Source organism: Boeremia exigua (genome assembly GCF_020726555.1).
Source record: "Boeremia exigua strain MPI-SDFR-AT-0100 chromosome Unknown C7974scaffold_13, whole genome shotgun sequence".
NCBI classification, from domain to species: Eukaryota; Fungi; Ascomycota; class Dothideomycetes; order Pleosporales; family Didymellaceae; genus Boeremia; species Boeremia exigua.
The window spans coordinates 1187197-1214431 of record NW_025763530.1 but is presented as its reverse complement, the minus strand read 5'-3'; the positions used below and the strand labels follow the sequence as shown (position 1 = coordinate 1214431).

At 55.0% G+C, this 27235-nt stretch overlaps 10 protein-coding genes across 10 annotated transcripts; 5 read left to right on the top strand and 5 right to left on the bottom strand.

Annotated features, from left to right (window-relative positions):
- Positions 1 to 536: 536 nt before the first annotated feature.
- On the bottom strand, positions 537 to 1197 carry C7974DRAFT_380614 (uncharacterized protein; the record flags this gene model as incomplete). Its single annotated transcript, XM_046140528.1, has 4 exons — positions 537 to 593; positions 673 to 821; positions 877 to 1019; positions 1064 to 1197. 4 exons carry the CDS (start codon positions 1195 to 1197, stop codon positions 537 to 539), a joined length of 483 nt encoding a protein of 160 aa, XP_045992353.1.
- A 941-nt stretch (positions 1198 to 2138) lies between these two features.
- C7974DRAFT_404815 (ubiquitin-protein ligase-like protein) lies at positions 2139 to 5338 on the top strand. The gene is made up of 2 exons (XM_046142986.1): positions 2139 to 2733; positions 2785 to 5338. The coding sequence occupies exons 1-2, from the start codon at positions 2398 to 2400 to the stop codon at positions 5245 to 5247; spliced, it is 2799 nt and encodes a 932-aa protein (XP_045992352.1). The 5' UTR covers positions 2139 to 2397; the 3' UTR covers positions 5248 to 5338.
- Positions 5339 to 5460: 122 nt separating this feature from the next.
- On the top strand, positions 5461 to 9164 carry C7974DRAFT_404814 (ribosome 60S biogenesis N-terminal-domain-containing protein). Its single transcript, XM_046142985.1, has 3 exons — positions 5461 to 5675; positions 5726 to 8379; positions 8427 to 9164. Exons 1-3 carry the CDS (start codon positions 5486 to 5488, stop codon positions 9075 to 9077), a joined length of 3495 nt encoding a protein of 1164 aa, XP_045992351.1. The 5' UTR covers positions 5461 to 5485; the 3' UTR covers positions 9078 to 9164.
- Positions 9165 to 11753: 2589 nt separating this feature from the next.
- On the top strand, positions 11754 to 14578 carry C7974DRAFT_73849 (uncharacterized protein). Its single transcript, XM_046147179.1, has 2 exons — positions 11754 to 12197; positions 12249 to 14578. The coding sequence occupies exons 1-2, from the start codon at positions 11945 to 11947 to the stop codon at positions 14564 to 14566; spliced, it is 2571 nt and encodes an 856-aa protein (XP_045992350.1). The 5' UTR covers positions 11754 to 11944; the 3' UTR covers positions 14567 to 14578.
- Positions 14579 to 14968: 390 nt separating this feature from the next.
- On the top strand, positions 14969 to 16667 carry C7974DRAFT_444290 (uncharacterized protein; the record flags this gene model as incomplete). Its single annotated transcript, XM_046145489.1, has 4 exons — positions 14969 to 15459; positions 15520 to 15570; positions 15621 to 15875; positions 15936 to 16667. The coding sequence occupies exons 1-4, from the start codon at positions 15352 to 15354 to the stop codon at positions 16665 to 16667; spliced, it is 1146 nt and encodes a 381-aa protein (XP_045992349.1). The 5' UTR covers positions 14969 to 15351.
- Positions 16668 to 16827: 160 nt separating this feature from the next.
- On the bottom strand, positions 16828 to 17400 carry C7974DRAFT_321699 (ribonuclease H2, subunit C; the record flags this gene model as incomplete). Its single annotated transcript, XM_046138815.1, has 2 exons — positions 16828 to 17219; positions 17277 to 17400. 2 exons carry the CDS (start codon positions 17398 to 17400, stop codon positions 16828 to 16830), a joined length of 516 nt encoding a protein of 171 aa, XP_045992348.1.
- Positions 17401 to 18382: 982 nt separating this feature from the next.
- Positions 18383 to 20310, top strand: C7974DRAFT_73669 (Mycolic acid cyclopropane synthetase-domain-containing protein). Its single transcript, XM_046147177.1, has 3 exons — positions 18383 to 18927; positions 18991 to 19053; positions 19102 to 20310. Exons 1-3 carry the CDS (start codon positions 18661 to 18663, stop codon positions 20137 to 20139), a joined length of 1368 nt encoding a protein of 455 aa, XP_045992347.1. The 5' UTR covers positions 18383 to 18660; the 3' UTR covers positions 20140 to 20310.
- Positions 20223 to 20582, bottom strand: C7974DRAFT_291709 (uncharacterized protein; the record flags this gene model as incomplete). Its single annotated transcript, XM_046137651.1, has 1 exon — positions 20223 to 20582. A coding segment is annotated over one exon (360 nt), but the record flags the coding sequence as incomplete, so codon positions are not given.
- A 1125-nt stretch (positions 20583 to 21707) lies between these two features.
- C7974DRAFT_437542 (phosphoglycerate mutase family protein) lies at positions 21708 to 22978 on the bottom strand (the record flags this gene model as incomplete). The annotated part of the gene is made up of 4 exons (XM_046145197.1): positions 21708 to 21780; positions 21972 to 22403; positions 22457 to 22731; positions 22946 to 22978. The coding sequence occupies 4 exons, from the start codon at positions 22976 to 22978 to the stop codon at positions 21708 to 21710; spliced, it is 813 nt and encodes a 270-aa protein (XP_045992345.1).
- Positions 22979 to 25738: 2760 nt separating this feature from the next.
- On the bottom strand, positions 25739 to 27062 carry C7974DRAFT_73673 (uncharacterized protein). Its single transcript, XM_046147178.1, has 2 exons — positions 26466 to 27062; positions 25739 to 26333 (listed from the first exon to the last, which is right to left on the bottom strand). The coding sequence occupies exons 1-2, from the start codon at positions 26842 to 26844 to the stop codon at positions 25876 to 25878; spliced, it is 837 nt and encodes a 278-aa protein (XP_045992344.1). The 5' UTR covers positions 26845 to 27062; the 3' UTR covers positions 25739 to 25875.
- Between the last annotated feature and the right edge of the window lie 173 nt (positions 27063 to 27235).

Here is a 27235-nt window from a genome sequence, read left to right as displayed (position 1 = left end):
ATCGATCTCCGATTCGTCGTGTTTACGTGCAGGGCAAACAAGTCAAAACCATGTGTGCTCTGTAGTACAGCCAGACAAGATATGTGTCAAAGTATTCGAATGTTTCTCGCACACATCGGATGAAAGCCTCTCTCTTTTCGAAACCGGGACCGATGCAGCAGAGAGCAGGCAGCTCAAGGATCGCAAGAAGGTGGTTGTAGTTTCCAAAGACAGAAAACAGAGGGGCATGGTGCAAAAGTTCGGGTTTGGAAGCAGACAGAACATGAAACTGAATTGACCCAATTTGAAGTATGAGTTGTAGATAGTTGGAGAAAATAGTATGGGCTCGCGGCACAGAGGGGTTTATATGGCATCTGTAACTGCACGTGCATGTTGCAAACGAGAATACTGCCAGGCGGTCGCTTGGTGCGTGATGCGGTCACATGCGAGGATGAGCAACGGAAGATGGTGCAGTCTTTGGAGAGATAATGACGGCACTGAAGACAGATGGCATTTCTCTCCTGTATCTACCCTCCCTTTCGCCCACAACCAACCCGTCATCCCGGTCCCCACCAGTTCTCTCCACCACCGAGCGCCCGATCGCTCCCCGCACCCTCCAAGACTCAAGTAGAACAAACAGAACAACAACGGCAACGGCATAGGCACACAGGCAAACATACGAAATCCACTTACAGTGAACTCATAGATGGAGATGAACAAATTCGTCTGTCCACAAGCCTCGTTCAGGTTCCCTCGGCAGCCGGTCTGGCAATTGAGGTCGCCAAGTGGGGCTGCAATGCCAGCAGTGATCGAGTTGTTGCGGTTGATAACGTTGTCACACCCTGCGCCGCATTAGCAACGATTTCTGCCGCTCAATTTCGAAAGGAGTGCACGTACAGCACGCATTATCGTCTGTGCCGGCATACTTGAAGCCCTGGCTCCTGCACACGCTGGTACAGGCGGCGCCGCCGTTGGTGTTCAGTATCTGGAGGTAACCTCCAAGAGCGCGGTCGGTATTGAGGAGGGCAGCATTCACATCACTGGTCTGGTCAGCAGGTACGCTTGAAGGCGAGAGGACACGCACGAGAAGCATCCTTTGTATCTCCAGCCGTTGCTTAAGGCGGCGTTGGCAGCAGGGAGTTTCTGTGCAGGTAGTAGCTGCGCCGCTGTTGTGGTGAGTAGTGCCACGCCAGCGATGAGATAGCCAAAGGCTCTCATGTTTGCGGTGTTCAAAGCAATTCAGGTCAGTAGGGCGGGAGATAGATCTACGATTAGTGGGATATGGTGGGAAGGGACTGAATCTCGATACTGTACTTAACCTGGTTCTTTATCTGATGTTTTCTCGGTGCAGTCAGTACGTTCGTTGGCGGCCGTAAGTTAAATCGTGAATCGAACGGGCCAGATTTCAACGCCGACGGCGTAGTGTCGAATTGTTGAAGGAGGGTAGGTAACAACTTCAGAGAGCCTGGGAGATGTTTATATCTCTTGGGCACATTCATGCCAAGACGAGTCGTGTGCATGAAGCGCTTGCGGCAAGGGGTGAGATTGTGGTCACTGCTGACCAATGGCCTTTGATATCCTCGACAGCATGGGTAAACAGATCCCGCGATCGTCTGAGACCCACGAGATTGACAATGAATGTGTGCTGTTTGCTCGCCAAAGCATTCGGACTTGTTGTAGTGCTTATGCTCTGTCATCGCAAGTGTTGGGCCTCAGGAAGGGATGCAAGTACCTGCACGGAGGTCCGCCGCCACATTCCAATACAGACGACGATATCAATGTCGTCGTCTGTACGGTTCTCGGAGACCAGGCCGGATCAAACCATGGTAGCAGCCACGACGGGCTTTCAGGGCACCCAGACATCGGTGCCTCTGCGGCCTTGAGGACAGTAACATCGCTGATTTAGCAAAGAATGCATCATTTACTTGCCGTGTGCCGAAAAACCACCTTAGGTGCAGGGCGAGCAGCAAAGAATACATTGTCAGCCTTACTTCGCACTGGCCCTGGCAAACAAAGCCTGTGGAAGAGTTGTCGTGCATGACCCTAGTCAAGACTGGAACAGCGAAACTAAGCTCAGACTGATATGCAGGTTGCCGACGTGGAGTAGGTGCACAACAGCGTTGTGTAATAACCGCTCGGGAGGCCGGGGCAGTGGACGATCGTGGTGTAAGATGTGGGGCAGGGACCGCGGCAGGTTGGTCCGTTCGGGACGAAGCACTCCACAGCATGACGCGACCGCGATCTCACCCCGTACCTCACACGACCTTCCAACACGCACATCAGACGCCAAACAGGTCCTCTTGGCTGACTGATCCTGCTTTGGCAACCACGATGCACCCGAATCGATAGGGTCACCAATCCGCCGAGCCAGCCCCAGCCCCTGTGGTTCCGGTAACCGTGGAAGCGCACCCAGGCGCAATGGATCAGACCGCAGGCGCACTTTCCAACATGACTTCCTTCCTGCCGTCACCAGCAGACCTCCTTCTTGTCTTTCCCCGGCTCTTCGGAAAAGCAAGCTCGCTCGGCGACATGATGCGCTCTGGTGGCAGCATAATTGCCGAGCCGACCATGGCCAATGTCACCAATGGCACAGCGGCCACGACTGCTGGCAAGTTTGCGCAAGAGTCCGTAGCAGCTGCAGCAAGTGCCGCTTCTGGGTCGACAGACGAGATCAGCATATTCCAGGCATTCAAGAACGTCGCCAGCTTCTTCAGCTACATGACTTCTAAGTGGGCGATTGCGACGTTTGCCATTGTGAGTGGAACACTGTATACCCCGTGCACCTTGGCTGATACCTCTCTTTAGGCCATTCTCTTGAACAGAACTCAGTTCTATGCCTCCAGCCGCGTGCCGCTCTCCTTCGACCGCCTACACATGCGCCTCGCTCTCTACATCATCCCTTTGATGCTGTTCACGTTGCAGAACCTGAACATGATTCGCGCCATCCGATGCCAGACGTCCCCCGACTGGTCGCAGATGCAGTATGGAACCCCGGGACGATACCTCAGCACAGACTTCAGTGGCGAGGGGGGATACCTATACCGCGCTTCGTCTCGTTTTCTCTTCTGGGAGACTACGATAGACTCGTGCCAAGCCGTCGGTATGTTCCCCAGTGATGCTGACACGACGCGAGACAATGGCTCGCTCGCTCTGCTGTGGCCTTTGTTTATGTCCCTGGGCTTCGGCCAGTTCGTCGAGACACTGTGTTGCGCTCTCCAAGGTCGCCCGCCTGTTCAGGAAGTTGGTATGACCATCTTCGAGCACTCGCTGGCTTTTGCCGAAGCCGAGGCTGTCGTGACCAAGCCCTTGACCATCAATTCTACGCGATTCAACCAACCCAAGAATGTGCTGGTTCCCAATGGCTCAGCCGTACTGGTAACTCGGCCCGGTCTCAACAGCATCGCGAATGTCCCACCAGAGGTCCTCTTGATATCTCTCATTTCCAGCATCAGTCACTGGACCAGCAATCTGCTGGCAATCGCCGGGGTACGCTCAAGGTATCGACTGGTCACCACCGGCATCTGGGGCTTAGCATACATGGCAACGTTTGTATGGAGCTTCGTGCGGCTGACCGAGGCCATTGCAGAATCTGACAATCCCGTTGGCCTGCTGCGGTTTCCCACTGTGTGCATCATTGGATTCATCCCTCACCTCTTGATCATCACTGGCACTGTCACCTGTGGGCTCATCTACCTCCTGGCCTTCTTCATCACTGTTCTGGCACCTCCACCAGGCCAGCCCGAGTCAATGACATGGAAGGAACGCTTCGAGACTGCCTACAACAACCTGCACGCCAACATCCACCTGTCATCGATAGCACCACTTACGATTAGTTGGCATGAAGACTTCTACACGGCGATTCTGAAGGTGGGATTCACGGTTTTGACCGCTGCGAGCGAAGCTGTATTCCTTAATGAAGGCGCCCGAATCAATGTCCACTCGATGACATTCGTTGAGAAGAAGAGACTGAAGGAAGTGCTGGACCGCCGACGCCAGTTCAGGAAGAAATTGACAGATATCCCAAATGAGCTGACAGCGGAGTCTTTCGCTCCTGGCGTTGGCGTAGAGGATAAACCGAATGCTGGCACTTCTGATCAAGCATCGGCTTCGGGTTATGGCCGCGAGCGAAAGACTCGCAGTATGGCTGTTGCACCTGGGGCTGCCAGAACTGGAGCGCAGGGTGATCCAGCTGGACTGCAGCAAAGGAGGGGCCGCTTTCACCTTACTTGGCAGTTCTTGAAGGGCATTGCAAGACTGGTCATGCTCGTCCACGCGAGACTGACCATTGCAATGCTACGACGACTAAGAGTTGGATACCGCCCAAGATGGCTCAGGCGACTCGCTGGACCTCGTCCCGTGAAAGAACCGCGCTTCCCAGCGCAGGCCTACACCGATAGACAGCGCCGCGCGGCATCTGTTGACGCATGGTTGACACTCGATGACCGCTCCCGCATCCGTATCGACAATCAATTCGACGCTGAGGCATTTGCGAAGGAACGTCTCCGCCAAACAGGATTCCTCGACGCGCCCAGCGCCGGGCAGTCTGACGAACGCGTTGACGACTACATGTACTCATGGTGGCGTAACGGAGGTCGCTTCGGCGATGTTGATCACAGCAGCGACTACATACCACCGCCAGACGACGACGTAACGAGTGTTATCTCATATGCGACCACTGATGACGACGACGACTGGTCAGACATGGAGGAGGACGGGCATCGAACACCTACTCGGGACACTTACCAGCGGACGCGAGAGTCAACACCAGCTGCAGAGAATGATCTCGATCTTTCGCGCCTTTCAGTTCTTCTGGACCCCAAGACTAAAGAGGATCGAGAGGAAGCGAAGCTCTTATCACGACACCTTCAGAGTCCACAGATCATGACCCGATCGCAATACCGTAAAGCTCTGGACCAAGATCAAGCTAAGATTCTGATGACGTCTCGTTATCGTCTTGAAACCTCGGCCGGTATGACGGCAGAGGAGGAAGAGCAGCTCCTGGAGGATCTAATCCTCAACAAGAGGCAGGCTGCTCCACCGCCAGGCTCATCTACAGCAGGCAGCTGGGACACTGGAGCGGAGGGTATGGGATCCGAGGGCCCGCAGTGCGTTGTATGTCAGCTGTCACCTAGGACGGTCCTTGTGTGGCCGTGTGGATGTCTGTCGCTCTGCGACGAGTGTCGTGTGGGACTGGCGAGCAAGAATTATACAGCGTGCGTGTGCTGTAGGACAAAGGTGGTTGCATATTCCAGGCTGTACGTACCATGAGGCATATAGACTTTGCATCGCCTGGAGTTAATATCAGGCTTCGTTCTCGATACATGTCATGCTTGAGCGTCTACTTGTATGTCAATTCTGGTCCCTTTGCTGTACCATCGCCCCGCAATTTAAGCTCAACGGGTCTAGCCTTGAATGTGTTAGCCGTCATGATCCCTGTCGAAATTTCGAGCTCCGCAACTTTTCGAGCTCGAGCGAGCCGGCGCATCACTCACGTAAACTGGTCGCGATGGGAAAGCGGACGAATTTTGAAGGTGAAGCGGCGAGCGCGCACACGACTAAGCGCCAGAGGATCGAAGGCGGCCATGAGCGCAATTCTCCACGACCAAACGGCGCTGGTGCCGAAGAGGTGCACTCGGCTCGCGACTTGCAGAAGGTCCTGTATTTCGACCAGAATGCGACAAATGACTTCCGAAATGGTACGCGCCAAAGTCAGCAAGCTGGGCATGTGCCTGACTGACCTCTGTAGGATTGACCTCATTCAAGCGGTTCCTCGACTCGATCCTCTATGCGACCGACGAACATGATGTGCCCCGCCGGCGAACTATTCTTCGCGAATTCCTCGATACGCAGAAAGGCAAGACCCAGGATGAGAAGCACGAAACGCTGTTACCGAACATCATTCAGGCCTGGGACTGGGCCGCCGAGTCCAACTTCGACGCCATTCTGGCCCAGGTCACCGCTGTGCTTGCTCTTCTTTTCAAGGTCTTGTCCAGCAATACCGAGCTCACCACATATGGCACAACTCTCGCGAGGACAATACTGCAACCTTCAGTCGCTCGCCGTCTAGTACGCAGCACATCTGCTGCATCGAGCAAAGAGAATGTCATTTCGCCGGCTCTCAGACTGCTCACGGAGCTCACGCGGTTCAACGAAGGTGCACATGCGCGAGCTGTCTACTCCAAGAAAGATTTTACGTTGGAGCCGAGGATATTGGGCAGGAACATCGCGCTATGGAAAGAGCACAAGGGCATGTCGGTGGCAGACATGCACAAGAAGCCGAGTGTCAGGACTACGGCTATTCGCTACTTGCTCACACATCTGAGGCTGCAGGACGAGCGTGCCAAAGTCGAAATTCTCTCCAACACCAACATTACAAGAGCCGTCTTCGACCATCTGAGCACTGACCCACCGTTCGTTATTTTCGAGATCTTTGATGTGTTTACCAACCACGTCTTCAAAGATAAAACCGTTCCCCGCCAAACGAAGAGCCGCATCTTGAATGGTAAAACATTATCGCGCATCGCCGGACTCTACAACTACGACTTGCAGGAGGGTTCGCTATCAGAGGGACAGAAGGCGCCAGATGAGCTTGCTCACGAGTTCTTGTGCATGGTGTGCACAGATCCTGCATATGGTGTTATGCTGCCAACAAACGGCTTCTACCCATCGACCCACGATGATGAAGATGGCGATCTTGACGATGCTGCAGACAACGGGAACGATCTCGGACTTGATTCGACAGAAACGTTCGAACGATTAGGTCGGGTACGCAACGTCATCTTGTCGGAGTTCATACAGAGCCAACGGCCGTACGCGAACACATCACACCAGAAGCTTGTCATTGAGATCTTCAAGGCATCGCCAGAGCTTGTCGCGGACTACTTCATCAAGCGGAGAGACTTCAACTACGATCCGAACCTGACCTCCACTTGGATAGGTTACTCCGCCTTCTTATTCCAGACAATACAGCTCCCGGTGCCGAAATACTTTGGCGTGAAGAAGAGCTATCGCAACCAACCGCCGCCGGTGGCGGCTATGATTCAGAGCGTTCTGCCGCAGCCTTTGAACCAGCAAGTGCTGACCAAGTGCTTGAACCACAGTTCAGACTTGGTCCAGATGTTTGCGATCCGTGTGCTCGTTGTCGCGCTACAGAAGCTGCGAAGCATGGTGCAAGAGCTGCATGAGGCCAACGTGTTCAGGCCGTCAAAGCAGTGGCAACAAGCATCGCAACGCCTTGTCGCCGAGTTCAGTCGCCGCTGTCCAGCAATAAGGACCGTATTCCTCGCGCTGAAGAAGCCTGGGCTGCAGAGCCTGAAGAGAGAGTCGATCACAAGATTATTGAGGTTGTACTACGAGGTCACACCCCAAGCAGCATTGCAAGAGAAGTTCGACGTTTCGCTACCACTATGCAACGCGTTAGTTGAGGTCGAGAAGCCCACAGGATCCCCCGAGGATACAGCATTCCGTGTGATGGAGCTCGAGCACTGGATATCGATGGCGCGTCACTCTCCTGCCATGCGGTGGTGGCAGAAGCCGAAAACGCTACAACACTCGCCGTTTGTCACGCTGCTCAAACTTCTCGTCACCTCGAAGGAGAACGAGCTGTATGCAGGTGTCAAGTCTCTGCTTGATGCAGTCTTGCAGGATCAGGAAATGCTCCAAACAAAGACAACCCCTGATGCGTTGGACGCGCTTATTGCCAGTCTCGAGCCGCCCGCTGGATCAGTCCCATCGACGGATGTACTGGACTTCCTCGATGACTGCTGTGCACGTTTCATCAAGGTCCCGATCAAGTACTTCGATGATCTAGATGCGATGTGCGCAAAGGCATCGCAATCATCAGCAGACGTCGGTGCATTCAGCCCTCTGCTGATGACCCTGGCTGAGCAGTGGCCGTTCAAGGGCGGTGAATCAGCAACAGGGCCTGCCGCAGAAGCCCTGGCCGGGTGGCTGTCGAAGCTTCTCTACCTTTTCAACCTGATAGGTGAGGACGAAGCAGCACTGACTCTAGTACGCGATAATCTGATCGAGTCGGCCGGCAAAGCGTACAAGGAGCTGCTGAAAGATGCCTTCCTATGGAAGATGTATAAGGCACGGGCGAAGGAAGCCCTCAAACTCGCGACCGGTGCCGACTTCAGCGGTTCGGAACGATCCAGTGCATCGCCTGTACCGCAGGCAGAAGCTGCAGCACCAACCAAGGTTGGGCCAGTGGTTGACCTTGAACTCCCACCACAGGAAGACAAGAAGCACAGTGGTCTGACCCGCTGGCGGAAGAAGGAAATAGACGAAGCTATCGAAGACGGTGACATCGGCGAGCTCCTCCTTTGTCTCTGCTCCAAGCACCAGGAAATCCGCATTCAGGCCATCGCCAACGTCCGCCAGCTCATGGGGACCATCGGCGTAAGTTCTTTATTACCCCTTGCTCTGTTCTTACTAACACACCACAGCCTGATGCCCTCACCCAAGACCTTGGCGCTGTCTATCTCCTTCTCGGCGAGACCCTGGAATCGCTCGACCCTACCGGCGCTACACCATTTCCATACATCGGCGGTGTCTTCGCGGCGCGTTGCGTGCGCATCCTGGCTGACCCCACACACGTCATGTTCAGCAAGGTTAACAGGTTCCTCACTACCGCGCCATCCTGGGAAGTCGACGTTCTGTCGCGGAAACTGTATCGCAGCATTGTCGGCAGTGAGCCAGAAGATGACGGCACGTATCATAAGGAGGTTGAGTGGTTTTTGGAATACCTCATTGACGGGTTGCGCACACCTCGAGACATGGAGAGTCTGAGGAAGAGCAACATCTTCGAGCAGCTCCTGTCCTTCTACGCAAGCAGGTCATGTAGTGCGACGAGCAAAGAGAGGATCATCAGACTGCTACTGAGGGCTGCGGCGGTTGGGGGGAGTACCACGCTCGTCACACGATGTGGACTGGTGAGCTGGATCCAGATGTGCTTGAGCAACCAAGATCCCAGGCAGAAGATGCTGAGAGTACTAGCTACAAGAGTGCTTGAGACGTGTGACCAGGGCAAGGTCGCGGAGTGGAGCAATGGGACTATTGAGGCAGCTACTGGCAGTTTGGTCAACGTAGTGGCGTGAGCACGGCCGGCACAGACTTGGATTTTAGTTAGAGCATTGCAGGCGCCCTCATAGCATTCGCAAAATAGCAGTCTTGATTATCTGATACAAACAATTCGCCTCGAATCTCCTGTGGCGGAGGCTGCAATGACGCACGTCTCGTGACTAAACGGAATCCATACTACTGTGTCCGTGCACCCAACGATCGGAGTCAGGCAACGATCGGGGAACAACAATTACACCCAATTTTGACGCGTAATAATTCAACCACCATGCCAGGTATTAATGATGCGCTTGCAGAGATTCGTAAATTGAACCCTGGCGATAAACCTGTCTATACAAAAATTGCGCTTAAGCATGGTGTTGATCGCAATACTCTATCGCGCGCGCACCGTGGTGTGCAGGTCCCTCGACGCGTCGCCAACGAACACCTACACAAGCTCACTCCACAACAAGAAGAGGACCTTGTGAAGTATATAGAGCTGCTAAGTACCCGTCATATAGCACCTACAAGGACCATGATACAAAATTTCGCGTCTAAGGTCGCTCAAGAACCTTGCTCCGAGAGCTGGGTTACACGCTTCCAACACCGTCACCACGACCGACTTGTAGCCAAATGGACGACCGGCATGGACTCTAGTCGCCACAAAGCTGAGTCTGGGTATAAGTACAAGCTGTACTTTGACATCCTACACAAGAAGATCACCGAATACTCTATTGAGCCTGAGCACACGTACAATATGGATGAGAAGGGCTTCGCGATCGGAGTACTAGGAAGGACAAAGCGCATATTTAGTAGGCGTCAATATGAGAAGAAGGAGGTTCGACAGGCTCGTCAAGATGGCTCACGTGAGTGGGTGAGCTTATTGGCAGCAGTCTGCGCAGATGGTACTGCACTGCCGCCAGGCATCATATTTGCGTCGAAAAACTCCACAATCCAGAGTCATTGGGTGGCCGATATAGAGGCAGAAAACCACCTAATTCACGTGGCTTCTTCGCCCTCTGGGTGGACGAACAATGACATTGGATTAGCCTGGCTTGAACAGGTATTTGATCGTTATACAAAGGCAAAGGCGCGTCGGAGCTATAGGCTTTTGATAGTAGATGGCCATGGCAGTCACCTAACGCAGGACTTCATCGACTACTGCGATAAGAATCGGATTATACTGGCCGTGTTACCCCCTCACAGTACCCAGACGCTGCAGCCGTTGGACGTAGTCTGCTTCAAGCCACTCTCCTCCGCGTACGCCTCCGAGCTGGATGACTACCTCCAGAAGTCTCAAGGCCTATCCCCGTTGACAAAAGGTGACTTTTGTAGCTTATTTTGGCCTGCCTGGGTGGCTACATTCACGGCCGAGCTCGTACAAAACGCCTTCACAGCCACGGGGATAAGCCCACCAAACCCCAACGTTATACTCGATAGATTCCGCCACACAACACCTACTGACTCAGGCTCAGTTGCCTCTGGTTCTACAGCTTATTCAGCAGAAGACTGGCTTAAAGCTTGCACTACTTTGCATGCAGAGGTGAAGGATCCTCGCAGTGTAGGTGCCCGGAAGCTCGGCCAAACTATCCACCACCTATCAACCCAGGTTGAACTCCTTCACCACGAACTAGATAGCTTGCGGCAGACGCTACACAAAAAGCAGAAGCGTCAGAAGCAACCTAGCAGGCAATTAGACCTGCAACAGCATCAGGAGTATCACGGCGGAGCTATGATGTGGTCTCCTCGGGCTATCCGGGAGGCACGGGTCCGCATAGCAGTTACTGAGCGAGAGAAGGAGGAAGAAGAGCTAAGAAAGGCAGAGATGAAGGAGTTAGCAGCTGCTAATAAGCTATACAAGCAGAAGATTGAGGAAGAGAAGCGTCAAAAGCGGGCAAGGGAGAAGGAAGAGCGTGTCAGGATGAAGGCAGAGGAACGCCGAGCAATAGACGCCCGGAAGGCAGCCAGGGCAGCCAGCAAACAGGCTCGTGACTCTACAAAAGCTATACAACAGTCCCAAAGAAGCAAGACTACAACCTCAAAAGCTTCTGCAGTCAAAGTAAAGCCTGCGCGTCGTGCTGTGGGTGCTCGTAGTCACCCAAAGCCTGCCACGCCTCCCCCAGCTCCGCGCACTCACACGACCCGCAGCGGCCGCACAGCCACATTATATAGATAGATTGTATAGAGAATAATGATCTGCTAGGCCTATAGAACAAACCGCCAAATTATTTGACAATAATAGCTATTATATGCGGCTCTACAGCTTCATTTTTGTAGTAGGCCTCAGGGATCGGAGCGATCGTTGCCTGACTCCGATCGTTGGGTGCACGGACACAGTAGTGGGCTGCCAGCGCTGCACCTCCATCTGTCTGCAGCCAATGCGAAACAACAAACAGTCGCTCTTATTCGTACTCCCTCACTGCGCCAAATACCGCGAACAAATATCACAATATCACCAGATCCAGCCAATTGCGTACCGTAGCGCTGATCGAAAGCGCAAGGGCTTCTCCGCTTTTCATTGACGCCTCAGAGCAGGGGTGTTTCGAGGTGCGTCCACCCTGTTCAATCCCACCTCGAGCTCCGCCCACCTCACACAACAAGCTCGCCGCATAAGCCAGCTGCCTGCTCACCTTAACAGACTGCCTCCTGCCACCGTACAGCTCGACGCTACCTCCCTCCAAGTCGCACCCACCACACTGCTGCACGGCAATAAGGGACACGAGACGGGGATTGAGGAGCTGCCGACGCTTCGAGCGCTCCACTCGGGCCCTGCTCAAAGGCATCCGCCTTCCATCGCTGCGACACTACGAACACATTCTTACCAACCACATCACCAACCGCGACTGAGTCTGCCACCTCCCGCGTGCCCCACCTCCCCCCGCCCAGCCTCCCACCGGCCGCGAGCATGAGGTACACACCAGATGAGCTAGAGGGGCTCAGGCAGTCGCCGCTAGTAAAGAAGCCCGACGGACTGCCGTCAATCCTGCAATGGATGGACGTGCCCGCCGAACAGAACAATAACAATAACAACCACACCACCAACAATGGCACCGCTCGCCGCACTCGTGGTCGGGACGGAGAAGCAGCAACCACCGAGCATCGCACGGATCGTCCTCTCATCAACCCCATGGGTCAGTTTGGGAGACGTCAGAGCATGCGTAAGTCTGAAGGCCTAGGCGTGGTTGCTGCCATTAACGCACTTTTTGTAGAACCTGGCGAGGAAACGGTGCTCGGGCCACCGAAGCTGAACTTTACCTCCGCAGCTCGCGCAGCCAAGAACACAAGTGACAAGCAAGAACGCACTGGCATCACCTCGGCCGACGGCGACCAGCTCGGCGACCGTTTCCCTCGCGACAAAAACGAACGATGGTCTCGGGACGGCGACCGCGATCGCAACCGCGAGAGGGGCATTACGAATGGCCGCCGTGGTGCGCGCGAGGACGGCGAGGGCTGGACAAGTGTCAAGGGTCGCAAGAGCTTGGGTCAGGAGGACTTTGAGCGCTTCAACCGTAACGGGGACCGCGCCGAACGTAGTGAGCGCAACCGCGAGAAGACCGAAGGCGCTTTGGAAGACGACGCTCCTCCACGACGAGGTCAGCGTGACCGCGCAGATCGCGCAGAACGATGGGGTCGACGAGATGATGCGAAGGAGGAGGCACCCAAGTTTGGCGTACAAGGGGGTTGGCGCGAACGTACCCAACAACCACAACGCGAACAGCGAGAACGCGGCGACCGCAACGATCGCGACTGGGAACGAGGCGGCGGTGGAAACAGAGGAGAGGAAGACCCTGAATGGATGGATGCGAAGGTTGAGAAGAAGAAGGAGCCTCAGATGAAGACACAAGCCGACTTTGAGCGTTGGAAAGAGCAGATGAAAGCCAAGGACACACCCGTTGAGGAGAGGGGTGCGCCCAAGGAGAGCCCTGCTACGCCTGCCACTGCAACCGGCATTGCCGCCGGGCCGATGTTTACGGCTCCAGTACAGACACCTACAACAGCCGAGTCCACCCAAGGAATTCTCTTTGGAAACTGGGGCAACGTCAAGGGCGTCGAGCTGGGTCAAGACGAATCGATAAAGGCGAAGCCAAAGCCTGCAAAGGCATCGAAATTTATGAGCATGTTTGCCAAGCCTGAAGAGCCAGCCGCGCACAGCCCGATACCTATATCGGCCCCTGCGCCCCCTGTACCGCATGCCAACGAGGATCAACAAGGCTTCCAGCGTATTTTGCAGATGCTTGGTCAGGTCAATGTTGGCAGCCCTCAAGCAGCGCCGCCAAATCAACCTTCACCGCCCAACGGCATACGGGGACACGGAGGCGGTATCTCGTTAGACTTCCAACAGTCGCCTCCACCAGACATGCAAAACCACAGGCCCCCACCGCACCGCACGCTCGAGCAGCAGAGTATCTTACAGAACATTCTGGCTCCTCGCCCTACTGCGCCAGAGTCAAGGCCATCGCAGCAAGCCCGATTCAACGCCATGTCTCCTGAGAACGCACTCCAGGAGCAGTTTGGACCTCCACGACCTGACTCTGGGCGTCAAGACGGGCAGTCACCCTTCCAAAACCCTCCTTCAAGAAACGCCAACCCACAGGACGCCAATCTGGCTGCTATCTTGAACAGTCGAGCACGGGAAGACTCCCAACGGGACCAAGGACAAAAGCAGCGCGAGCGGGATTTCCTTCTTACGCTTATGCAGCAACCACGAAACACTCCGCCGCAGATGATGAATCAGAATATGCCGCGAGGCGGCCCCCCAATGGCCATGTTCGAGAACATGCAGCACGAGCAGCGAGCTCCACCCCAGCCCAAAGCCCGCGGCGGACTGCCGCCTGGCTTCATGGATGATCCTCGAATGTTTGACAACGAGATGATGCGTCAAGAAGCTCAGCGTAGAGAACAGGAGCTTCGGCAGCTGAGTATCCAGCAACAGCAGCAACAGCAACAGCAAGATTTGCGTAACAAGAATCCGCGTTTGCCAATGGGCTTCCCAGGCCACGAAGACCCAACGCTGGGCCTCCAGCGCCGCAACACCGCCGGCGAGATTCCTCGCCAAATGACTAATATGGGCATCCCCTCCCAGCAACACCCTGATATGCCTTTCATGGGCGGTCGTGGACAACCAGGAATGCCGCCGACGCCCCAGGATCGGCCCAACATCGCGCCTCCCCCAGGATTTGGAGGCCCCATGCGCCAGCCACCTGGTTTCGGTGGACCCAACCCGCAGCAACAAATGGGTCCTGGAGGACCGAGCTTTTCAGCTGGCAACACACCGCTCGGAGCCCATCCTCCTGGTCTGCCCCAGCTTGGCGGTGGCAGCATGCGCGGTATGCCACCAGGCTTTCCTGGAGGCCCAGGCGGCAATGGCATGCAGGGCCCGCCCCAGGGCTACTTTCCGCCACCCCCGGGATATGGACCGCCGCCACCTGGCATGCGAGGCGAGGATCCTAGGATGATGTTCGACGGTCAATTTGGCGGCCCCCCGAGACAGCAGCAGGGTCGTCCAGGACCCCCAAACATGTATTAGGAGTTCCCAAGACCTAAATCCTGTCATGCAACAGCAGAGACAGCTTTGCAAACGACTGGCGGACTAATAAGAGAAGACAGGTGCGAATGCAAAGTGCCTTGGAAGACACACCGGATTTGGTGGCGGTGAGCTGGAATTCCGCAATCGGTGTGACCTGAATTGGAGACTTGCCTATTTCTGGTGTCAACGGCGGATCCAGCGGTGGATAGAGAGAGCAGAGCTCTGAACTTGCGGCACGCGACACCAAACATGGTACCGCGCTACCCCGGGTTAACAACGATCGTCTCCTTACTTGTCATATCAATCTGCTATACTGTTGCTTGAGCGTAGCGTGGAGTCTGGGGTCTGCATACTCTGGGTTGCATCAGCATTATCAGGTCCTCTGTGTTCTTTTTCTGCACGCGGACTCGGCGCGCACTCTTCCGATTTCAGCTGAGACGATACGGGCGGGGAGGGGGTGGAAGGTGCCGTGCGCCGTCACTGGGCGCTCGTGTTGGTAGTAAATACGAAAACTTGAATGGTCACGATATGTTGACGCCAAGCACGCTGCCTCATGGACTACTGCAGTGATGTTCCAGTGGGAAGATATCTGATATGGGGGTTAGTGCTCATGCGTCGTACCTGCCGGTCTACGCGACTACCCATGTGTCTATCCAACGTGGGCTCGGGACTGAGTTCGTCACTCGCACTTACGATATTGACGAACATACTATACACTCTCCTATCAACGCCCTATTCCTCTAACCTATCAATTTGCTCTGAGCACATCAGAGCACACGCGCACAATGGTTCCTGGGCCATCCCATTCGCATTACACTCGACTAGCTCGAACCGTTACGATCCTCCATATCGTCCCTGAGGGCTTTACATGGCGCCGTCATGGGTCATATTTGGTGGGCGCCCCAATGCCTCTATCATTCCCTTGCTGATGTCTCGCAGACAGTATAGCTTAGTACGCCGGTGACTGCGCCAACGCCTCAGAGCCGGACATCGCAGGCGTAGGCGTGCGTCCTCCACGCTCTCTCAAACCGCCCAACCACTAATCAACACCCAGGTCGTCATTTCGTTTGTGCTCGCCAGCGCCATGACGACGGCGGCCTCGATCCTGGCGATGATCCTCGACAACGCGTATGACTCCAAAGGGCGGTTCGCGCTCAGAGCACCGGTCACGTATGTCCGCGAGCGGTTCGTGGATACACAGTGGATGAAGGACTATGCGTGGCGCCCGTTTCTCGATCCGCTGATCATCGGATTCGGGGACCAGCAGTTGGTGACCGGGTATGCGGTGTTGCTGAGCGGGTGGATCAAAGTGAGACTGACATTCAATACACGACTTATGGTCTGGAGAGAGCTGACAGCGGACTTGCAGGTGGCTCAGAACTCCTTCGAAGTCCAAGGCGCCCACTTCGTCCTCATCCTCTACATCTGCGCACTCTCTTCCTCGTCCCACCTCGCCGCTATCATCACCTTGCGCAAGTACTTCCGCAAATACAAGCTCATCGCCAAGATCCGGCTCACGCTCGTCATCTTCTTCGCTGTGTGCCTCTTCGCATCCATGATCGCCGCCATCAGCATACCGCCTACGGTCTCCCACAACGACAGTGCCATCAAGCAGCGCACCCGCGTCCAGCGGCTTGCGTTCCTTGTACCCATGCTCTTCATCCTCGTCGGCTTCTCCACCGCGCTGGTTTGTATCGTGTACGATCCCGCGCACAAACCCTCGTCTCGCGCTCACGATTCCCAACACTCGGTCGGAGGGATAGTGCGCCGCCTCACTGACCAAACACCCCCAACCCCGTCCTTCTCGCCCCACCGTATCTTGCGCCCCGCGCACTTCGGTCTGCGGCTCATCTACTTCGTGTTCCTGAACCCGCTGATCGCGTTCGCGGTGCAGCTCCTGCTCGCCATCCTGTCGGCGATTCTCGTCCTGACGCAGAAGTTTGCGCAGCCGAGCGACACCAGGAGTTTCTGTGGACTGCAGGATGAAGGGGACAATGAGTGGGGCTTTGGGCAGACGCTGAGTGTGGGCATGTTGTTGCTGCCGGTGCTGAGCGCGGGGCATACGTTTTTCGAGGGGAGGCAGGATATTAGTGAGGCGTAATGTGTCTATGTGGTCATGCTGGACTGAAGTAATCGCACGGGCTGCTCAGGAGTTGTGATTGGGTTTATTTGGGTATATCGCTCTTGCTCTTACTCTTCACACCCCCTTTGGGCTCACTCTTCCATCGCCTCTGTGCTCACTCCTCCATCCCCACCTGTGCTCACGACGCCTTCCCCTCCACACCGCCATCCTCGTCACAGTGCATCACCCCCGCGAACCCAACCCACTCCCTCATCCCCCTCACAAACGCATCCCCCTCATCCACAACCCCCCCATGCCCCCACACCACCAGCTCCGAGAACTCGCCCAGCTGTTCCGCAATCTTGACGTCCTCTGCCTGCCCCACAACGTCGCCCCCGTCGTCCATCTCGTCGTCGCCGTCCTCCGCGTCGTCGTGCGCATATGCACCGTGCGTACCGTTTGCGCCGTTGTGTGCAGTCGAGGCCTGAGCGGGCTTATCGGTGACGCGCAGCACGGCGCCGGTGTGTGTCGCCGGCAGCGCGAGCAGCGTGCCGTGCAGGTGGCGGCCGCGGAAGTGCGTGTGCAGCGTTCCTGGGACGGGTGTTAGTATTGCGTGGCCCGGTGCATGCAGGGCTGGAGTGGTTTCACCTTTCTCGTCTGTCGTCGGCGTCCAGTAGCGCGCGGTGTTGTCGATCCGGCCGTTGTGGTTTATGCGCATGGGGAGGAGGTTGGGTGTGCATTTTTTGGGGGTGCTGGGGGGGATGGATAGCATTGTGGGTGTTGGTGGTGGGTGTGACGACGAAGTGTTCGGGGGAGCTCAAGCAGCGGAACTGATGAAATACGGGGATTGTGGCTTGGGGGGTCTGGGGTATTGAGGGTGCTGGGAGGTTGTTGTACTGCTTGAACGGTGTTACTTCGCGTGGTGTTCAACTTTACGCGTGAGGTCGACGCGTCGCAGCGTGTTGCCGCGGAGTGGCACGGCTGGCTTTGCCGAAATCATCACTTTGGCAGTGTGACGGCAAAGGCATACTTGAGGCTGCTTCGGCGTCTGTCAAATCTTTCCTCTCTTGCTTCAATACTATACGTCTACATACGCGTCGCGCTTTTGCACCGTTGCAATGACATACCCAAGTCGGTCGCCGGGCATGTTCGCCATGTCTGACCGGCAAGCCGAATTGGACCGACTTTGAGCTCCTGTTCCACGATCTCGCTTGGGATATATTCGGGAGAACACAGAAAGAGAAAGATCTGGCAGACTGCTGTGGCTGTAACATGCATGCATTCCACGCGCATGCAGCGGGGAAGCAGGACGGCACAGGACGACGAACATCTGCTCGACCACGGCCGATCCCCGAAGAACCGCATCAACCGGTCCGCCGTGTACATATACTGCCGGTCGGCACTGCACATCGCCAGCCAGCAGAGTACCTGAAACGCGCCCAGTGTTGCGTTGCTGCTTAAGGTTCTGACTGCCCCTCACTAGCTCGCGATGCTGGAGCTTAAGCAGATGCTTGACGTACAGCTCTCCAGGAGCTGGACATGGGCATGTCTTGCTGTACGCATTGCACGCGCTCCGGAGCTCAAGGAACCCGGCTGAGGTGCTTGGCCTGAAGAGTCGCACGTTCTGCAGCTTACTGTGGGTTCGAATGGGCGGATCGAGGGCTTTAGTACTCGCGATGCTGTGTTCTCGATCAATAACGTCATCGGTCACTCGAAACGGTCAAGTAGCTCATCAATCCAGCGCTTCAGACGAAAGCATCGAGGCTCTGGATGCCCCGGCGCAATCAACAGCACCGCGTCGGCCCTCGGGCTTCCGCGCAACGGTGTGTCAGTTTGCTCAAATGCTTAGGCGCGCCGGATTTCAGTCGAGGGTCTGTCGGATGTGTCTTTCTCTTTCCTCGAGGGTCTCAATTCTGCGCACTCAAACGTGACAGCGAGCCCTGCGACGCCTTATCTAGCCTTTTAAGATCATCGTATCTGCCAATTGACCTGTCTGAAGCTCTCTGCTTCTTTCTACCCCCTCGATAATAACATGTCGCTCTACAACACGTTGACGGCGCCCGCTTCGGCGATCCTTAGCACACTCACATCACAGACATGGCAACCGCTCGTTTCCATGTGCAAAAACGGCACATTAGCGCAGCTACAAAATATTAAAATCGGAAGGCTTATTGTGTTCGAGGGCAGCGAGAGCAAGGCCAAGAATGTGTTTGGCGCGGACAAGGAGGGAGTGCCTGTTGCTTATCTCCACGTACATGATGAGAAGTTCTGGGTGCGATTGGCACTTTTTGCGGACATGGTATGCTTTCCACTCGCATAAGTCAACGGTACTGGGTCACAATGTTCAATGCTGACAGTTTAGGGCTTCGCGGAAAGCTACATGCTTGGAGAGGTCAGCTCGCCGGATCTGACCAAATTCTTTGAGGTGCGCGCAAACCATAACAAGTTTGCAGACCTATGCTAATGGCGACAGCTATTCATTCTGAACCGCAATCACCTCGGTAATGGATCAAGCATCACAGCGGCGATTTCAACAGGGCTGGCAGGATTGTTTCGCGGTAGCAACAACCTGAAGAACGCGAAGCTGAACATCATGGCGCATTACGATATCTCCAATGAGATGTTTGCCGCATTCCTCTCCCCGGACATGACATACTCGAGCCCGATCTGGCTCCCGAAGTCGAACCCCGAGTCTGCAGGCGAAAGCCTGTACGACGCGCAAATGCGCAAGCTCGATCGCTTCATCGACAACACACACATCAAGGGAACTGACCACGTCCTGGAGATTGGCACAGGGTGGGGAAGCTTCGCCATGCGAGCAGTGCAGCGCACAGGGTGCAGAGTGACATCTTTGACCCTGTCAATTGAGCAGAAAGAGCTAGCAGAGGAGCGGATACGCGAAGCGGGCATGTCAGACAACATCACAGTACTCCTCTGCGACTACCGGAGTCTCGAGGTTCCCGAAACAGGAGCGTTCGACAAGATCGTGTCGATTGAGATGCTGGAAGCCGTGGGCCAGGCGTACCTGAAGACGTACTTCCAGTGCGTGGACAAGCTGCTGAAGAAGGAGGGCGGCGTGGCGTGCTTCCAGTGCATCACGATGCCCGACGGACGGTACGAAGCGTATGCAAAGTCCGACGACTTCATCCGCCGCTACATCTTCCCCGGCGGCCACCTCCCCGCCGTCTCAGAGCTTGTCTCGTCGATACAGAGCGCGTCTGGAGGCTCACTCGTCGTCGACAGCATCGAGAACATCGGCCCGCACTACTCGAAAGCCCTGCGCTTGTGGAGAGAGGAGTTCCTGAACAACTGGGACAGCAGGATAAAACCGCAGCTGATCAAGGAGAAGCAGGGCGCACTGGACGAGGAGGGCGCGGATATTTTCAAGCGGAAGTGGGACTACTACTTCCGCTACTCGGAAGCCGGGTTCTCCACCAAGACCCTGGGCGACGTGATCATCACCGTGGGCCGCGAAGGCGCCGTCCAAATGATGGAGGACGTGCCTCTCTAGACCCCTGCTTTGTACCGCCTCGCACTTGCGAGCGCTCTGCTTTACGCAAGATACCACATAGGTGCCATCCTATACCATCGCGTCTACATCAGCTTCTTCGCTTCCTCGACTAACACCTTCATCCCCTCATCTCCCGCCCCCGCCCGTGCCTCAAACGCGCTCATGTGCTCGCGCGCCCACGCCCCCTCTTGCCCCGCAAGCGGCAGCACAAAACCCTGCTCCGCCCCCGCCGCAATGTCCTCGAACAGAAACACATTATGCAGTGCGCGCTCGTCGTCTAGACGGCCTGCGCCCGTGCCCCCGCCTTCGCTGCGCACGTGTTCCTCCCATGCGCCGCTGATCGAGCGCACGATGTGTGCGAGCTTTTCGGCGTTGTTGGGCCGCGGGCGCAGATGCGCCAGGACATAGTTTGTGCGGGCGGGCGCGGCGCCGACGAAGAGGTGGGTGTCTGCGGGGGTGGCGTGGAAGGCGACGTTTATGAACGCGGTGGGGGTGGTGAAGGTGCTGCTGTGGAGGGTGGTTATGTGGGTAGCGAGGGCGGTGCGTTGGGGGGCGGAGAGGGTGCAGGAGTGGTGGATCTCGTAGAGGGGCATTTGAGCGGTGGTGATGGTGCGGGGTGGTCGTTCTTTGCGTTGAGGTCGCGGATCCGAGATGATAGATTGAAGCGCTGGAGAGCCGGAGTAGGAGTAGATGTAGAAGTAAGATTAATGCACGGCATCTGGCGGATTACAGTGCATATCGGCTATGTGCTGCTTCAGCAAGGAAGCGCTGATAAATCGTTACCATTGCACCATTCATCCCTCAGTCATTCCCCGCCTCGCGAAGAGCAATTACTACCGCTGCCTTCCATACTTCCCCAATTCCTCAGCGCTGTAAACTGTCTCTTCTATGACGCAACACCATCATCACACAGGTGACGTTCCCGAGGACCTCCACTTCCCCAGATTCCTCGTTTCCCTTGCGAATCGGCCCGTTTTGCCTCAGCCAGATCGTAGGCACTCGGCACCCGCCGCCAGGGCGCCGTCGATCTGTTCGCCGCGAGTTCTATTCGGCCTCAAAATTGAGTTCAAAACAACGCCACAGCGTGGTGCACTTTGGTCCTGGGTAACGTAACACATGTATGCACGGGAAGGTTCCTGAGTTTCGGTAGCCGGACGGCTGGTGACATGAGTGTGGTTATCGGTAAGGCAAACGTGAAACGTAAAAGCGGACTTCTGAAGTACTAGTGTAAGGCTATGCTGAGGTACGGTGGGCGAGTGTGAAGGAGGGGCGGAGTGCGAGCCGTGGTGCGCGGTAGGCTAGAATACAGGCGCTCGGTGGAGGGCACCTCGCTTGCATCCTCACCGCATTGTGGTTCTAGCAGAATGTACGAAGGAAAGGTGCGACACGGATGGGCTGGGCGCCCGTGTTCTTATCTCCGTGTACAATTACGAAATATGTTGTGCGAAGTGATCTTCATGTATATGAATGTTCATTGGATTGACAGGCAACGGTGCCAAAGTCTATCAGCTGCTTGCAAAACTGCATCCGTTGAGCACCTTAGCTGGGATTATAGAGCAGGTGGCAGCCTACAGCTTGGATCCATCAGCTGATGCCGGAGCGTCAGGGAACGCTACAAAGCTTTCGTCCCCATTGAACTTCCTATCAAGCCGGTGGTCAGCGGTGTCCATTGGTCAGAACGCGATGGCAAGTGGATGTACAGCGTTGGATGTAGATGACGTGCCCCAGACATACGAGGTGGGTTCTGACTTCGGCCCAATTTCTTCGACGCTGAAACATCGTGACGGAATGAGAGTTCACTGGACAAAGCAGAGAGACATTGCTGTACTTACCAGCCTCGCTCGGCGCCCCCTGACAAGAAAGATGTCTCGGAATTGAGTACACAGTCCCAATTACCAGCTACGCCATGCACAGGGTCGTTGCTTCGGCGGACAAACTTCGATAGCCCTGCAGTGAAGCACTGAAAGTCATCTGTATCTGGGTCCTCTGGCATCTGGCCAGTGAGTACTCGCCCGGCTGCTATTATTGTAGCGGCATGACTGCAGATCAAGAGTGTTTTAGGTTGCGCTGGATCGTTGTCAAGCGTGGTGATGATGTGGTCCAGAGCCTTGCGTACGCGCTCATGAAGTTCGATAATCATCTCACCCTTTGATGCCGGAACGTGCTTTGAGACATGGTCTTGATCCAGGTAATCGAAGTGAGGGCTCAGGATCTCCAGGGTCGGTGGGTGTGGATGTTCCCAGTCCGCGCGGCCAAAAAATTCACTACATAGCGAATCAGCAATGCACAAACTGAGATCGAGATCTTGCTGCTGTACCCTATCCCACGATCAATTCTGATCTTCCCGACAGAGTTGCCACCACCAAAGTGTCGGTCAGTGAATGGCTTGAGCGTCTGCAGACACCGGTAAAAGGGGCTTGAGTAGATGACATCGACTGGCGGCTCGATACTGGAAAGATAGTCTGCAAGTTCTCTGGACTGTTGGACGCCTTTCGACGTCAACGGAGGATCGGTCGGGATGCCGGTCGGAGATTTGACTAGTAACGCGGTGTACTGTCCTGTTGCAGGATCCACACTCCAGTTGGACCGAAACTACAGCAGGACGCCTCTGTCAGAATGTCATTGCAAAGGGGCGGAAGACAGTAGGTTTAGCTAGTGAAGGCACTCAGGTTCACGTGTAGACTAGAGAATAACAGCGCGCATAAACACGATGTCAGACAGCGAAAAACTGTCGGACCGAGTTCCACAGGGAGTCTGTGGATGGTGAAGTTGGAAATATGCGGCGAGGAACGACACGTGTACATACCGCGTGGCGAACAATGAGCACAGTCTCTATCATTGTCGGGCCTTAGAGTGTCCCGATACTTTGGTAATTCGATGAGTGATGCAACGCGCGTGCCTGACGAGCTGCGTTATGGCGAGGTAGTTGTCATGCATGGGTGCTTTCCATCGTTGACTGAGGCACCTCGGTTAAGTCCCAACCCGGTTAGTTGCTGCTGCCTGCAATGCACCTGCAGTTTGAGCACACACAGAAAGGCGCTTTATGTGAGGAAGGCTGAGATCGTGCAGAGTATACGATATTGCTGTGAGGTCCTGGACATTGTTTTGGGCCATCTGCCCTGTTTGACGTCGTACAACGGTTCCGTGCGCACATCATGCAATGCTGTCCCTCTACACCAACACTTCACCTGAGCGTGCGAAGTTTGACGAAAGCAATTCGGTGTCGAGCAACGCACGTGAATGTGCGCCTTGCGATTGCCCGTCAGGTTGAGCCCGTCGGGGTCCACCGAACGCTCTACAAGCAGTGAAGGCCCCCACGCCCCGAGCCGTCCGGTGCGGCCGTTCGAAAAGTGAAGCCTCTAGCGCGAGCCCACATGCAACATCACGCAGGCATCACCACAGTTGCATGGTTGTGTCCAGGAACGAGCCGTCTGGGATTCAGAGCGTGCATGCAAAGTTTGAACGTCTCGGAGGCTAGGCGAAATTCGTAAAGAAAATGCGGTTGACGGGTGAGGTTGCAGATGTTGTCTAGCGTTGTCTAAGTCAATGTGTTGCTCTTGATAACGTGCTCACCTCGTGGCGTCGACACGGCTTCAGCCTCAACATCAGCGAGGGCTCCAAATGCGTTACATCTTGCGGTCGGGTACTTTCATGTACGCCCTGGTCTCTCATCATCCGTTTGCAGCCGAAAGATCTGCAAACCACGATCATTCACATGTCTGAAACAATTCTCCATTCATCGGAGCGGAATACCCTACCGAACAGGTAAGGTCGAGGGGTGGGCGGACGCATTCGTCACTAGGGTTCAATGCTTCCTGACTAGCGAAACGCGGGGGTTGGAGTAGGCAGTCTCTGCGTCGGGTAGAGATGGCTTTGGCGCGTTTGAGGCGCGAAGGCAGGCCTGTCTGGTGTAGAACGATGTGTTGAGTGTGAATGAGAATCGCGAAACTGGAATAACTGCCGTGAACACCAGATCATCCTCATGGATGTTAAGGTTTGTGTAGTACATGATGATCTTCCTCGAGAGAAATCGGAGCCAACTACTCACAAACATACACCACTACGTACGGAATGTCGCAAGCCATGCTAATGCTCGTGCCGTTTTTTTACGCGATCGTGATGCTGCTAGGTCCCTACCTGTACTGTACCTTCAAAACAACCCTCTGATGGAGCAAATACGCATTGTTGAGAGACGCAAGACCAATTCGGGGGCTGATCTTCATTACCTGCAACTAATGGCTTGAAAATGTTACCGATGCAGCCATCTATACCACTGGTATGGGATATCCTAGTCGTGTATTGTAGCGAGAGCCTGTGCGTCTGCGTTAGACCCTTCTACGGCATGGTGAAAGCTTCGACGTTGTTAGATTGACCGTGAAGGCCCCGTTATCCGGACATGTAAATGACCCTCGGCAGGGCGGTTTAGTTGTAAACTTATATGTCCGAGCGGTCTAGAAATAAGGGCTATTCGAGGTATTGGCAAAGGTCCAAAACAAGCTTGCACCTCCAAATATCGGCTTTGGCCTCTTTAGCTTTCGACATAAGTTCCGGGATCGGTGAGTATAATGCACATCTGACATGAACGCCATTACCTGCTCACACCTTTTCGATTGACACCCTCAAACAGTAGTTAGAAACTAAAGACGGGACAGCCATGCCAAGTGGGGCGGAGGGCTGGCGTACCGACGCAGCGAACCATATCGACTGGTATCAGCGCTAGTCTCGTCGTTAACACCTGCTCGCCCAAGCAACGGCTATGTGGTGCTGAAGGAGGCGTTCGCAATTGGTGCCTTTCTGTGATGAATTTCCGTTGGCCAGCAAAGCGCATGTGCCATCTCGAGCGCACGATATTTCGAGATCGCTCCATGGCCATGCAGATCGATTGCCTTGCGTCCGGCAGGACATTAAGCCCGGCGTTGGAATTCAGACCCTGAATTTAACCAATCAATATCACGCACAAGAGGCATTTCTTATGTGGCTTGCACTGGTTGCTGTCAATGCTGAGTGCACCAAGCTTGATCCTTTCTAGAAGCTAGAGGCCGTTCTTCTTTCGCAGGGTCGGTGTTGGCTAGAAGCAGCGGTGACGCACTGTGCTCCATTTGTTCTGACTTGGTCGAGTATGATTCGTGGCTCGTGTGTCGTCGGTGGTTAGTTAGTACGCAATGCTCTAATCTGTCGCTCCGGCTGGCGCTGCGATAGTGTACAATTGCTTCTGACCCTCGCTAAATGTGGGATCTGTGGTGTAAGCTTGCAGTCGGTGGGTCTACGACCCCTGACTCATTAAGTTTGTCTGCCCTACCGCAATTCAAGTGGTCTGGCATGAAGTCGTTAATGAACAGGGACGAACTGAAATGGTGAGAAATTCCCCGCTCATAGTCTCTGTACCTAACACCTGGGTCTGCTTCAACCGGTGTGAAAAGACACTCATCCGAGCTTCTGCCGCCGCTCAAAAGGCAGATCATGAATGGTCACTGAAACCGAAACAAGAATGCAGGAATGTAGAGCTCCCGTCCCACTAGGACCAGGGTCTAACAGATCTGCGGCTAGGAACTTTCGGGTCTCGCGGTGCGGCTGGTAGCCTTGAAGGTCGAGCATCGAGCCGCTTGCATGGTTGCTGGACGGAGGCAAGGATTTCGCGAAACAGGGGTAACTAGTAGAGAGTTGGAAGGCGTAGGCCTGGTAGTGTGTATTAAATATTATAACGGTAGAGTGTTTGTAATGGTAAGGTATCGGAGATCACTTCGTGCCGATATTGCGCATTGAAACGCCTTTTTCGGCTTCCCCGGCAGTCATTCTGACCGTGCCGCGATGAGAGAATTTACCTGTCTTTCCCAGCTTTTGTTCCGTCAACCAGAGGCGCAACAGGATAAGATATCTGACGATGAGGAAAATGACGATCGCAGCAACGAGAATGCCGATGATGTAGGCACCCACGACGCCAGAAGAATGCTTGCGCAAGTCCAGGAATCCATATGTGTAGAAGCCTTGTGTGTGGAACGTAACGTAAGCCAGTGCAAGATACAAGGCAAGCAAGATGACGACTGGAATGATGTCGAGGAAGGGGATTGGCTCAGTCCTTGGGAAGATGATTTCGAAAAACGCATATGCTGAATTGAGTGCGTGCTGAGAAGTATTGGACCAAAGTGAGAACGTGTTTGGAAATCCGTTGGAGGCGAGGATACCCCAGTAAACCGCTATTCGTCGTTAGTCTTGCTGCGCCCTCTGTTGTACGAGAAAGTGACCGGGATTTGACAGGTACCATCTTTCATGCATATAAACCTTGCGTCGAGGCCACAGGCATCTTGTACGGACATCTTAAAACTTACCTGTAACGATCCAAGGGTAAATGACAATGGTAGAGTAGAACATGCTGTGGGCTATCTGGAGCGGTTTCGGCCATCGAGCAAGAAACGGTGTCCCCGTGAGCCAATAGCTGCCGGTGTGCGCAGCGCTGAACGCATTGTAAAAGGCCAGGCCCCAATACGTCAAATGCGTAAAGTAGGAGAACGAACGCTGAGAATCTTCTGATCTGCCATGGGTGCCGTTCCAGCCAAAGATGGTGAACAACGTGACAAACGCGTACAGCGATAGCAGAGCGCGACATCCAAACAAAACGCCCGGCGGGAGAATCCAGGACGTCTCGAATCTATGTGTGGCGTCAAACTGTCCCGTGTACGATGCCGTCAACCGTTTCCAGATGGCCATGGTAGCTAATATCGAGACTCTTGGCGATCAATGACGATTGGTGTTCTTCCCGTGCGAGCGCCGAGGCTGGATGGCGAACGTGATGGTGAGGACCGAGAAGTGTGGAGAGAAGATCAGAACGCGCAGGAGTTGCGACAACACTGTGCACAGCTGAGGCGCAGCATCGTGCAGCTGAAAATCTCCCCTCACCCAATTTCCGAAACTGAGACCGACTCTTGAAACGGCAGCAGGTGCCGACAGCGCTCACGTGCAAGACGCTATTGACGCGACAGCGGCGGTGTTTCCCAATCGAGATAGCGTGGACCAGCGCAGTAGTGGAAACTTTCGCCTGACGAAAGAGGTCTAACACCTCATCCTGGCCCTACCCGCTCAGACCTCCACTGCACCCCTC